Here is a 13,741-nt window from a genome sequence, read left to right on the forward strand (position 1 = left end):
CCACGTGGCACAGGCAATAACTTGTTGGAGGCCATTGTCAGTGTGTGGGCTCCCAGATGACCCAGGGGGATGGATGTGTCACAGGTTCTGGCTGGGGGAAGCTTCTTGCTTAGTCAGTGTGGTAAAACCTGCTGGCACAGGGCCTGGTGCTCAGGGGATGCTCTGCCAGCTGGAACTTCGTCCCTGGGAAGGGCAGAGATGTAGCACATTTGATCTCGTTCGGATTTGCCAAGCAGAAATGGCTGATTTAACCATAACATCACCACTCACATCTGGACCATTTTACGAAACATAAGAACAACTGGTCCTGCTTTCCTTTTGCACTGCTCCTCAGGCACCGGAGCCTCTGCTCCATGCTGGAGAGGTGGAGGAGCAGGAACAGCAACCAGTGGTGTTCAGGACCCCCGGTGCAGCACCCTGGGGATCTCCAGGCTCAGAGAGCATCCTTCCTGACCAGCCAACAGAGCTGGTACTTGAGAGCAGTGACATGTGCACTATCTGCCTTCTGCTCCAGCACTGCATCCCACAGGGGCAGGATAAGCCCCATCAGCCCTGTGAGCAGCTGGAGGAGCTGTGGTGTGGGGCTGGCAGGGCTCCCCCCCACCCCCCACCAGCCAGAACTGTGGCCCAGGGTCTCTTTCATGGCCCTCAGCTCCACAGGGCAAGCACAGGCAGTGAGAGGAAGAGCTCAAGACCACAGCGTGGGGAAGGCTTTGCTGCAGCTCCAAGCCAGGGTAACCCCAGAACAGTGCCAGGTCCCTCTGCTACAGCCACTGCCCATGGGCTGAAGGCAGGGGCTGTTGGGACCCGCTCCCCTTTGCCAGGGCGCTGATGGCCTCTGGAAGAGGCTGCTGTGTGTGCAGAGCCTGAAGGCTGGATGCAGGTTGTTTATTGATATACAGCGTTTGGTTTGCTGTGAGCATCCTGCTTGTCTCATTGCCACGTGGGAAGGGTGGGTGATGCCTGTGCTGTCCCAGGAGCACGCTCACACCAGACTCAGCACATTGGAAAGGCCAAGGCACCCCAGATGTCTCAGGCTGCTCTTCATGTTTCTGCAGGGAAGGGGACAGGTCCCCAAGGGACTCCACAGCCCACTTCACCCTCAGACCAAGTCACCCCATGCCCTCCAAGGTGCAGCAGGGTGATGGGACCATGCTCCTGTATGTCCTGAGCAGGACACGGATGGGGAACAGGGGCTGCAGTGGTAAGACTGTCCAGAAACATTGCCCAGGTTCTGCTGGGTTGTGCTCTCCCAGCTCCCCTTCTTCAGAAGAGTTTCATTTGCTCATACAAATCCCACTGCGGGGCTGTGGGTATGCAGGGCCCTGCATGTACCCGTTGACAGTGGTGCTGTGCTGAACAAGGTTGATAAAAGAGAGACCTTGAGGTGCTGGAGCAGGGCCAGAGAAGGGCAATGGAGCTGGTGCAGGGCCTGGAGCACGAGAGAGATGGGGAACAGCTGAAGGACCTGGGGGGTTCAGTCTGGAGAAGAGAAGGCTCAGGGGGGACCTGGTGGCTCCCTACAAGTGCCTGACAGGAGGATGGAGCCAGGAGGGGCTGGGCTCTGCTCCCAAGGAACAAGGGATGGGACAAGAGGAAACGGCCTCAAGCTGCACCAGGGCAGGTTTAGATGGAGCTGAGGAACAATTCCTGCCCCAGAGGGTGCTCAGGCATTGGAACAGGCTGCCCAGGGCAGGGCTGCAGGCACCGTCCCTGCAAGTGCTCACACAGCGTGGAGACGAGGCCTCAGTGCCATGGGTTAGGGGTGGCCTTGGCAGTGCTGGGGTAAGGGTTGGACTGGATGAGCTTGAAGATCTTTTCCAACTTGGCTGATTCTGTGGTTCTATGGACACTCCAGGAAGAGCTTTGGACTCTCTGGTGCTCTCATCCAGCACTGGGTGCAGGACCAGCAGTGTTTACTCCCAGAGCAATACAGGAGATGAGGGCCACTAAAGGTGCCTCTTGCCTTGAGCTCATCCTCCCTCTCAACCCTGGGAACTTCTCAAGATTGTAGCTGGGTCTGCTGCAGTCCCGAGTTGCGCAATCCCGGGTCCTTTGTCCTATGCTTATCAGCCTTATCAAGGAGGAAAAGATAACCAGGCATCTCCAGCGCCCTGCAATCCAGCATGGTTCTCAGGCTCGTAACTCCTCTTATCCTGCTCGATCTCTCACCACGGCCAGGTTTCCCATGCACTTTGTACTCCAGGAATGCTCCCAGGTCTCTCTTAGCCTTTACAAGGTGCTTTCTCCAAAACACCTCCGCCTCAGTTGCCCAACGAGGGCCAAGGCTCCCGAGGCAGGCGGGATGGAGGGCCTGCGGGAGGGCTCTCATTGCACAACTGCTGCCAGGTCCCAGTGCAGCTCCTGCTGCAGAGCTGCGGGCAAGGACCAGCACCAGCCAGGACAGGGCTCCTGGCCCAGGCCTGGCTCTGAGCTGTGACACACGGGTCCTGAGCTACAGACATGTCCTGCGGACATGGCTTTGTGCAGGAGCTCCCTGCAGCCAGGGGGGAGTTCGGGCTGTGTGCAGGAACAGTTGTGTTTCCAGCACACAAGGGCAGCCCTGAATCCCCAACTCCTGCGCTGGGCTGCACCCCCAGAGCGTGAGCAGCAGCTCAGGGAGGGGATCCTGCCCCTTTGCTGTGCTCTGGGGAGACCCCCCCTGCAGCCCTGATCCAGCTCTGGGGCAGCAGCACAAGAGGGAACTGGAGCTGTTGGAGCGAGGCCAGAGGAGGCCATGGAGATGCTGCGAGGGCTGGAGCAGCTCTGCTCTGGAGCCAGGCTGAGAGAGCTGGGCTGGGGCAGCCTGGACAAGAGAAGGCTCCTGAAGGGGAGAGCTGAGAGCAGCTCCAGTGCCTAAAGGGGCTGCAGGAAAGCTGGAGAGGGGCTTGGGACAAGGGCCTGTAGGGACGGGACAAGGGCCTGTAGGGACAGGCCAAGGGGAATGGCTTGAACCTGTCCGAGGGGAGACTGAGATGAGCTCTTAGGCAGAAGCTCTTCCCTGTGAGGGTGCTGAGGCGCTGGCACAGGGTGCCCAGAGAAGCTGTGGCTGCCCCATCCGTGGCAGTGTTCAAGGCCAGGTTGGACACAGGGGCTTGGAGCAAGCTGCTCCAGTGGAAGGGGTCCCTGCCTGTGGCAGGGGTTGGAGCTGGAGGAGCTTTAAGGTCCCTTCCAACACAAACCAGGCTGGGATTCCATGAAACTGGGGCTGTGTGGTCTAGGAAAGGAGAATGGACTCAGCTCCAGAGGTTTGCCCTGATCCTGCTCTCTCGTGGCTTCCCAGGCCCTGCTGTGCCTCCCATCCCGCAGGGGGGAGTCCCAGTGCTGTCCCAGTAATTCTGACCCAGGAGCTCATTGTAACTGACAGAATAGGCTGTAAGGACTGCAGGTCACCAGTGCCACCATCACAGTGCCCTTTCAGCATGACCCTGCACCACTGAGGGCCTTTCTGTCTGCAGGTGGCTGCACATCCCCCTGCAGGCAGCCTGTGCCCTGTCCCACATCCCTTCTACTGGGCTCAGCCCCCCAGTCTGTGAGCAGGACCTTGCCATGGCACATGTGAAACTGGAGCTCCTGTCCCATCCCTGCCTTGCCTGTGGCTTTGGGACACGTCACTTTGCCCACCACAGGCCCCCTGCTCAGGATTCATGTGGGACCATCACCTGAGTCCCCAGATGCTGCCGTGCCCTAGGGGCACACAGCCCTGCTCCCCGGGGTGAAGGTATCTCCAGGAACTATGCAGTGCCCCAGGGCATGAAATGAGGTTTTGCTGTGGGTCTTCCGCACCGTCTGGGGCTGGGTGCTGAAGCAAGTGGTCCCCCCTGGGCTGGTGGGGCTCCTACTGCCCTCCATCTTGCAGAGTATGGGGCCAGCCCAGCTCTGGGGTGCATGGTAGTGGCTTTGCTGTGAAGCGGGGCCACTGCAGAGGTGGTATCCCACCTGATGCAGAAACAAGCAGAACTGGGGTCTTGCAGCACCCCCTTTCCCCTCGACAAGGCAGCACTCACTGGGACATGTCCATGGGTGGGAACAGCAGTGGTTTATGCTGTTCCCACGGGTGAGCAGGGACTGGAGATGTGAGCAGCAGCATATGTGAGGGCAGGAGGAGGTGGCTCTGTGCTGAGCAGGGCTGCAGCTGGGGACCAGCACCATCCTTGCTGCCCATGAAGCTCCAGGGCACCAACACATGTGGGTACTCAGCCCCTGGGTGCTGAGGGCTGCAGGGCTCAGCCCCCTCTGGAGCCCTGTCACCCCCAGGATGACTTGGGCAAGAGGGGGAGAGGTGAGTGAGGGGCAAAAGGGCTTTTTATTTCTGGGATGTTTTCTAATGGGATTATTAGTTCCCAAGAGGTGTTTCGAATCGATTTGGTAAGGAATCGCTTTCATTTCTCCTCCACAGAGATGCGGTGGGAACCCAGCCTTTGGTGTGAGCCATCACACAGTTCTGAAAGCCACAGATCTCAAACCCTCCTGGCACATGGGAAGGACACACTTGGCTCCCCAGGCCCCATGCACCCCACACATGCCTTTTGCTCCCTCTCCAGCATAGCTCTGCCGTGCAGCCCTGCAGGAGCTCTGAGGGCTCTGCCTATCAAAGGGGAGAAAAACCCCTCCTTCAAAACATCCCTCCTTTTCCCCAGGAGAACCCATTTCCTCCTGTGAGATCTGACCTCCTCCTGGTGCCTGTTTCACCCCATGCCTGGCTGGCACCCTGTGCCTGGCGCCCGATGGCCCCTTCACCGTGGTGGCGGTGAGGGGAGCGCAGGCAGCTTCAAAAGCCCTGGAAAGAATTCGGTGGGAGGGGGAGAAGGGGTTTTACAAGCTCCCATTCAGAAATGGTCACTTTGAAGTGATGTAGCATTTTCAACCCTTTGAAGAGCCACAATTAGGTGGGGGCTGGTGCAAGTGAAAGGCAAAACTAGTGGGTGACCATCATGGCCTTTCTCTCCCAGGGCTTTTAAGGGATGAACTTTTCCTCTCTGCCTGTCTTTTTCTCACGGGCCCAGGGGGTGGTATTGGAGTCTTGGGGGGAGCTGGAGGTTTCATCACCCCCCTTGCAGGGGGGGGTCCACAACTGGCTTTGCCACCAGCAGCAAGGCGGCTGATAGAGTGTGTCAGAAAGGAGAGCACAGTGTGTGTGCCTCGGCACTGGCAGGGTTTGGGTGCTGCTGTGTCCACACAGTAGATACTGAAGAGAAACAAGTGCTGGCCCAGGCTATGCAGGTTGTCTGTAGTTCTCGTGCTTGAAGTTGCATCCTGCAGCTTGGCCTCCTCAGCATAACCAGGCTGAGGCCACCCCACAACATCGTGCAGCACAGGGCAGAGGGATCTGCCAGCCACTGATGGGCTCTGTCCTGGAGGAAACCCTGGGAACAAGGATTCTCTTTGCTCCAGCCAGCTCAGGTATGTCCTGAGAGCAGCTCCGGTGCTTTATCACATGCCAAACTGGGAGAAGATAGGAAAATGAGGTCACTGTTTCCTCTCTGAGAATGGATGTTGTGTCCCAAGGAAATGCAGAGGATGAAGGAAAGGCACATCCATGAGAGGGTCTGTGGGATGCCCAGGGCACAGCACTGGTGAGCCCAGTTCTGGACCAGTGGCTGGGACTGGGCTTGAGGCTGCTTGTGTTGTGTCAGCAGACCCCAGACCTGAGGTTGTGTGGTGATCCAGGGCTGGTCTGCAAAACACCCTGAGGACATCAGCAGTGACAGGCTTGGCCCTGCATGTGGCTGTGTGTCTGCTCAAATGAGGGGGACCATCCCCACCAGACTGGGCTCATTGTCTCCTCTGGGAAGGTGTGGAAGGGCTTGGGGGACTCTGGGGATCCCCCTGAACCAGAGGCCGGTGTGAGCTGAGCATCCTGCAGCTCTCCTGAACTGTGGCTCTTTCTGCTCATGCAGTGGTGGGTCCAAACCCTGCCTGGCAGCCATGGTGTCCATGCTGGGACATGGTGGCCACTCCAGGGCTGGCCTCATCCCACAGTAATCCCCAGCATGTCCCAGCTCCTGCTGTGTTGGGATGCAGGGAAGAGTCAGCTGGGAACAGGGGTCACAGCTGGCTCCCAGCACAGCTTCCTCTGCTTCCCCAGAGGGGCAGGCTGGGTGCCCAGAGGTGCTGCTGGAGCTATGTAGGATGCTTTTTGTTGTCTTAAGTGATGCCTGGGAAGGCTGAGTCCCCCCCTGCCAAAACTGAGTCATCGATGGCAGTGACTGCAGCCACCCCGGCTGCAGCTCCTGATGGATGGGAGGCAGCTCAGCCCTCGGCTTCCACTGCCCAGATGTTGGGAAGCCTGCACAAGCTGCCAGGAGTGCCACGGGGCTGGTGGCACTCAGGGATGGCAGCAATGCAGGCCAGGACAGGGCTCAGGACATGGGACCCTCACAGGACATGGCCCCAGGTTGTACCACACTGTGCCCCTTGCTGGGTGTCACACACACCCCTACGACCAGTGTCCTTGGGCAGGTCTGACAGTTGTGGGTTCCAGGTTGGACAGGGCTTGGAGCAACCTGCTTCCAGTGGAAGGTGTCCCTATTCATGGCAGGGGTTGGAACTGGATGAGGCTTGAGGTCCCTTCAACCCAAACCAGTCTGGGATTCCTTGATTCTATGAGCACTGGAGACAGCTGTTAATGGTGGTGTGTGTGTAATGAAAGCAGCAGTAAGGGCTTCCCCTGCTGTTTGTTTGCCCTGTAAGATAGCCCAGGCTGGGGGGGACACAGCCCACACTGAAGAGAAGCCTCATCTGACCTGCACAGAGAGGTAAATCCAGTACAGCAGAAGCACTGGTGCAGTTACTGGTGCAGACCCAATGCTGCCCAGGCTCAGGAAGACACGAGAGAGGAGCTGCTGGAGACAGGAGGCTGCCCTGGTGCCATGCTTGCGGCAGGCAGTCAGTGGGTGCTGCTGGCCATGTTCTCCCAGATTCACAGAATGCTCATCCCCGGAATGCATCACAGGGCCTGGACTCCCTGCAGGGATGACACATGCCTCACACGGCTGAGCACAGACACCACTCATCACACTAGTGCTGATGGTTTATCTGCTGTCTGCTCTCCCCACAGGCTGCCTGGTGAGCTGTGAGGAGAAGCCCCATCAGCGCTGCGATGCTGCTGTGTCCTCCCATGGCACAGCCCAGCCCTGCTGCTCTGTGCACACCAAGCGGCTGGAGGGGCCAGTGCTGGCAGGGGGCACGGTGCTGCAGGTCGCTGCCATCCCCCCGGGGGTGCTGGACAAAGACAAGCTCACGCACTTCTACTGCTGCACCGGCTGCGGGAAGGTGTTCTGGGAAGGTTCCCATTTTGGACGCCTTGTCTCCCAGTTCCAGGATGTTCTTGTCACCAGCAGGGACAAGCAGACTGTCTATGAGCTGAGTTGAGGGAGGACACGGGGGCTCCACAGGGTGATGGACACAGATCTGGGGCCCTGGGTTTGGGGTGTGGGGCTGGAAGTGAAGGGCTCTCTTTTCAAGGTCTGCAGTGGAGGGGACTGTCCCACTTGCACTGATGGTTTGGGACAGATGAAAATAAGTGGCCTCCACGAGATTGTTAAATCAGAAATGGCTGGAGAATGGAGCCTTTGCTTTACTAGCCTCCTTCCAGACTGGACATGGCAAGAGGGTGGCAGAGCTCCCCCAAACACCATCCAGGCAGTGCCAGCCACATGGCACCCATCAAGTCCCAGCATCCTTGCCTAGGGGCTCATGCTGGGGTGCCGGGATCTGTATCCCTAACAGCAGCAAAGGGATAGCCCCAGTGCCCAGCTCACTCCCCAGCCCGTGGGACTTGTCTTATACCACAATCCATCCCCAGCATCCACAGTGACCCTGGTCCAGCTCTACCAGAAGCTCTCCCAGCATTCATAGTATCATAGAATCAACTCGGTTGGAAAAGCCCTTTAAGCTCAAGTCCAACCCTTACCCCAGCACTGCCAAGGCCACCCCTAACCCATGGCACTGAGGCCTCGTCTCCACGCTATGTGAACTCTTGCAGGGACGGTGCCTGCAGCCCTGCCCTGGGCAGCCTGTTCCAATGCCTGAGCACCCTCTGGGGCAGGAATTGTTCCTCAGCTCCATCTAAACCTGCCCTGGTGCAGCTTGAGGCCGTTTCCTCTTGTCCCATGCCTTGTTCCTTGGGAGCAGAGCCCAGCCCCTCCTGGCTCCATCCTCCTGTCAGGCACTTGTGAGGAGGGATCAGGACCCACTGAGCCTTCTCCACCCCCTGGGGCAATAGGTGGGCACAGGGGTGGATGTCCAGAGGGGCTGAGCACTGCTGGGACATGTACACATAGTCAGCACGAGGCTCGGGTTCTCTCTCCCAGAGCTTCTGGCCATGAGGTGCCTTCCCCCAGGGACATCTCAACCCCCAGCTCAGCCTGTGGGCAAAAAAATCACTTTTCCCACTTGAAATATCCCTATTTCCATAAGCTCCTGCTCAGCTTTTACTACAAGTGACCTTATGAGGTGGTCATCCCCATACTGCACCCCAGCTGTCCCTGTTGACACCTGGTGACACTTCCTATGATCACAGCGTGGCGTTTTGTGCTGATTTCCGTCAGAAGGTGGCAGAGGATCCCTGTGCCCACCTTGTGCCTGTGTAAGGGCAGGGATGCTGAGCCTCTCCCCTTCCCATCAGGATACGTTGATGTGTGAGTCTGGCTCTGGCCAGAAGCAACTACAAGGATCTGTGTTTCTGGGTGAGGGTTGGAGGGTTATTTTCCCTCCTTCCCTGACTTGGCTTGGCACAGCTTGGAATGAAAGCATCCTCCATGGCTGAGCATCACCATCAAAGCAGTGTCTGTGGGACCATGGTCATACACAAGTGAGACCCACCCCAGCCCCAGCCCCAGCCCCTGCCCCAGCCATGCTGCAGGGCATTGCTTCATATTTTGACACTGGCTGCTGCAGATGTGCCCTAAACTCATTTTTTCACCTTCATCACCTCCATCCCCGTATCTCTTGGTTGGGTATCACCCTCAGTGGCATCATTTTTCCATGGATTCTTTCCATTACTCCTCAGTTGTAGACAATATAACCTGAAGGAACTGGTTTATGTCATGAGTTTCCAGGCATGTACTCTCTCTAGGCATTAATTTCTTAATTTTCTCTTTATCTGAAAGGGAATTTCCTCTTCACTTTTACTGCTGGGTCATTTTATCATGTTTCTGGTGCGACAGTTTGGGGCCCAGAAGTGACAGCGGAGGATAAAGCGTGTTCTGCTGCACTGGCACTGTCACAAGGCTTCCCATCAAGTGTCCAGCCTGGGTGGTGGGAGACCTGCAGAAAGGGGTACATGGGATCCCTGCTGAGGGACCCTCAGCACTCCCCTGGGGCACCCCCTGCCCATGGCCACAAGGTGCTGGGTTTGCCACTCTCAGCCTTGTGCTGTCCTCTGCTTCCGGGGTTTTCCCACTGCCCCTGTGTGTCCAGGTGACCTGCTCAATGACTGGAAGCAGTGTGTCCTTAGTCACTCCTCTCTGGTGTCAGCGCCCTCGATGCTCAGCTCCTTCAGTGCATCCTGCCACCTCCTCTATGAATGCTTATGTGCCTTATCATGTCCTTGTGGGCAACCAGACCCTCGCTCCCCTGGAGCAGCACGTGCAGACCCTGACAAGTGTCCCATGAGCAGAGGGAGGACAAGGTCCTGCTTTGCCACAGCCCTTCTACCCCCAGCTCCACACAGACTCATGCATGTGTCAGCATCCTGCCGCGCCAGGGCTTGCTCTGGGAAGCAGGAATGCTGCCGGCACCTGCCCCGAGCAGTGCTTCATCAATGAACCTCTTCAGACCCCGCCGGGGGGGCGCCTGAGCCACCCCAACACGGTCACCCGGGAGGTCAGAGCTGCAGCCCTGCGTGTCCCCAGCACCCTCAGCACCCCCTGGGCACTGCCGGCCTCTGTTCACTGGGGTCTGGGATCCGTGGTTTCACTGCCAGTGCAGAGGGGAACTGGCAGGGGGACAGTGGGGCTCACTGACCCTGTCCCTTGCCCTGGGGGACTCCTGGCCACACAGCTGTGGGGAAGAGCCCACCCCTGTGATCCCTGGGGGTGGCAGGGTCCCTCCTGGCCACCTCCAGCACTTTATCTCCCTGCCATCCCTATCAGTCTGTGGGAAGTTCCTGTGCTCACTGCCTGGGCTGCTGGCACTTGTGCTGGGCAGGCTCGCCACACTGGAATCTGCTGTAGGAGGACATAAGCTGAGGGCAGACATAAGCAGGTCGTGTTTCATGTGGGCATGGAACAAAACAGCTCCCAAAGGGTCTCATCCAGCTCCTGGGGCCGGGGGCAGCAGCTGAGACCCAGCAGAGCACCTCTCCTTTTCTGCTGCCTGCAGGCAGATCTGTGCAGCAGGGTCATCTCCAGTCACAGACAACCTCAACCTCAAGTTCCAGATGGGACCTGCCTTGAGGAGCATCCAGGAAGTAATAAACTGTCCAGTTTTGAATGGTGGATACAGATCAATGGGAACCAAACCAGGTTTTTAATCAACCTACAACAGTGTTCCCCTATTCAGATACTTAACAAAATACGTATTAAAAATCCCATTGTCTGTGCCACACAAATGTTTGACGTTTCTTAGGACAGCATCGAGCCCTCCGTGGGTTTATGGAGCAGTTTGATCATGTGGCAGTAGTGTCACAGGGGTAGGTGGGCTGCCCACACCAAGAGCCCTTTGATCCCCTTAGGTCCCCACGTCACTTCCCCTGCACTCAGCTCCTGCCCCTGTATTGCAGAATGTGATCACAGGGGGACCCTGTGATGAAACAGCACCAGGAAGAGTTTATTATCCCTCCAGGCTGAATGAGACCTGAATGAGCACCCCTGAGCCCTGAGGAATCACATGCTACATCGGATGTGAGGCAGGTTCCTTTCCTTGCCTTGTGTACACCTCACATATCCTCAGAGCTTGATAGGGACAAGGTGTTTGGCACTCAGGCCAGCTTTAGTTTACAAATGAATATATCAACATTGTTCCTCATCAGGCAGGAATGTGCTTCCCTCCTTTCTCCCCCACCTTATCCCCATCCTCTTCCGAGCAAACTTCCTTCCTCCTGTAATCTGGAGCGCAAACCTCATCGCTTATTTGATCGGCTCAGAGGAATCAGCTCAGTTTTCCCTGACATGACTTTGTGCCTTGAACCAGGGCCGGCCGGTGCTGCAGGCAGCTTGCAGGGCAGGGAGGAGGAGAAGGGCAAGGGCTGTCCCACTGCCCATCCTGGATGTGGAGCTGCGCTTATACAGCCGAATGCTCCAGTCTTGCTCTCAGTTGCTCGGCTGCCGGGTTCCAACAAGCTGGTGTGTTCCTGGGCACGGACCCAGCGCTGCCAAGCCCGAGGCTGTCTGCGAGCTCAGGCCCTTTGCTGCTCCACACAGCAGAGCTGCAGCTTCCATGGGCAGGGGGTCACTCCTCCTGGCGCCTTGCTGGGGATGAGAGAGGAGAGAGGTGTTGGTCCCACGTGAGGAGGGAGATTTGCATCAAGAGGATGTTTGCTCCCTAGGAAATAGCCTGGGACTGGAGCCTCCCATCGCCTGCCAATACGTGGGCATGACTCTCAGGCAAATGAGCTTCTACCCGCTCACCAGGCATGCCTCGCCATGTGTCCCACAGCAGGTATGTCCATGTCACCCCTGAACATGCTTCAGCCCCAGGGATGTCCCCGCTGAGGTAGTTCCCATGTTGGGTACCCCCATTCCCACAGCATCACCGAGGAGTGACCACACAGCACCATCAAACAAGTGCCCTGGGCACCACATGTCTCAGGTGAGGAGCATTTCCCAGTGCCAAGCCCTCCACCAACAGGGAATTCAATACTGAAGCTCATTCTGGTGGCCCAGAGCAAGGTAATTATGGCCAAAGACAGAGAGGTTGGCCCAGGCCACATATCACCAAGGTCTCTATTTCCAGTTGACTACATCATCACCACAAAACAGGTATTTGGTCCCTCCAAGTACCAGTTTTCCAGCACCAGAAGCCCTACAAACAATTGCCAGGCACATGGAATAATACCAGTGCAGCAGAACATGGGCTCAAGCCAGGGCAGTTCGGTACATGAGTGCTCAGCTGCAGCAAGGACATCAGCCAAGGTGATGGCACAGCCATCACTGTGGCCCAGCAGCACCTGGACACCAGCACAACTGGGGGACTCTGCCTGTGTCACCAGGCAGAAGCTCTCCAGCTCCAACAGTGTCCCAGTTGGTGGCCTCTTCTGCAAACAACATTTTCCCCAAGGACATGGGGATGCCTCATCCCTGACAGTGTTCAAAGCCAGGTTGGACACAGGGGCTTGGAGCAAGCTGCTCCAGTGGAAGGTGTCCCTGCCTGTGGCTGGGGTTGGAGCTGACTGAACTTTCAGGTCCCTTCAACCCAAACCAGTCTGGGATTCTATGATTCCCACTATCAGATACAGAGGCTGTCAGAAAAGCTGCAGCATTTCCAGCAGGATAAGGACTGATAAGACACTGGAATGGTCAGAGGCCAACCTGTGGTGCGACCACCCAACATACACAGCCCAGCTGCATCACTGCAGCCCCTGCAGCACCTGGGATCCTCCAGCCCAGAGGCCAGGCAGGCAGTGATGACCCTGGCCATGTCTGCCCCAAGGACAACAGCCACGCACAGGGTTATAACCATGTTTGGGTCTCACTCAGGTTTTAAATCCCATTTGTCACAGGCTAGGAGGGGGGAAACACGCAGAGCAGCACCCATGGTGCCCCTGTGGGAAGTGGCAGTCCCCAGCCCACATTCCCATGGTGACCCCTGCAGTGTGGGTGTCCCAGGAGGCTGGAGGATCCTGGAGCCTCCCCTTATCCCCAGGGCTTCCCTGAGCCACCCATGAGAGCTCTGCTCCCTGCAGAGGACACGGGGCCCACTCACACGTGTCCACATCACACAAGCATGAGGTTTCTCTTACAAATCCCAGCTTCTGCCCACAGGCTGGGCAGGGGCCCAGCCCACCCAGGGCACTGCCTGGGTGTTGACGGGGTGTTATGTGTCCACGGGGAGAGCAGGAGGCTCGTCCCATTGCTGTGCCCCTTCTTATGCCCCACTGTAAGCACTGCACCTCACAGGCAGCGCAGGGGAAGGTTTTCTCCTGAGACATACACACACACACCCGCAGCCCCTTCCCTGATGCTCCCTTGCCAGAAGCAGTTCCCTGGAGCAAAGCTCTCCTCTCCAAAAGTGAAGATCTCCACTCGGGATCCACGGACGGATCTCCACAAGGAACACGGTTCCCACCCACACCCCACACGGGCTCCCTTCCCCACTGCATCCCCAGGGCCGGGCCAAGCCCCACGTTCCCCCCGGGGGCTCTGGCACCCGCTCTGCCCAGGAGCCGGAGGCAGAGCGCGAGCGGGGCCAGCGGCAGAGGAAACCTCGGCGCTTCCTGCGGGAGCGGCGCGGGCAGGTCGCTCTCCGCGCGCCTTCGCTGGGGCTCAGCGCTGGGAAGAAACGCTCCCGTCTTTCCCACGCTCCCCGACACATCCTAATGAATTAAGTGGGGGCACGCCCCCTCCCGCCTGCCCCGCATCCGTCCCCCAGCTCCCGGCTCCCGAGGAGGAGGCCTCCGGGGGTGGCTGGGCTCTCGCTGCCTCATCCGGAGCGCTGGCAATGCCCGCTTGGCTTTGTTGGGAGCGGGTGCGACGTGCCCGGCACAACGCGCCCAGGGCAGGGTGGCTGCAGCCCCTCGGCCGCTCCTGCCGCCGCCCGCGGGCTCTGCCGAGCTGCGGGAAACGCGGTCACTCGAGGG

The 13,741-nt window shown here is 58.2% G+C and overlaps 1 protein-coding gene across 2 annotated transcripts in view; it reads left to right on the forward strand.

The window, feature by feature from the left end:
• The window catches only part of EXD3 (exonuclease 3'-5' domain containing 3), a 286,325-nt gene extending 278,389 nt beyond the window's left edge, over window positions 1–7,936 (forward strand). For both annotated transcript variants that reach the window (XM_031042579.2, XM_031042586.2), the window contains exon 22: window positions 7,061–7,936. In XM_031042579.2, the coding sequence (XP_030898439.2) occupies window positions 7,061–7,374 (314 nt within the window). In that variant the 3' untranslated portion in view covers window positions 7,375–7,936. The remainder of the gene's footprint in view (window positions 1–7,060) is intronic.
• Window positions 7,937–13,741: the final 5,805 nt, after the last annotated feature.

The sequence above is a fragment of the Melopsittacus undulatus genome, chromosome 11 (genome assembly GCF_012275295.1).
Source record: "Melopsittacus undulatus isolate bMelUnd1 chromosome 11, bMelUnd1.mat.Z, whole genome shotgun sequence".
In the NCBI taxonomy this organism is placed as follows: Eukaryota; Metazoa; Chordata; class Aves; order Psittaciformes; family Psittaculidae; genus Melopsittacus; species Melopsittacus undulatus.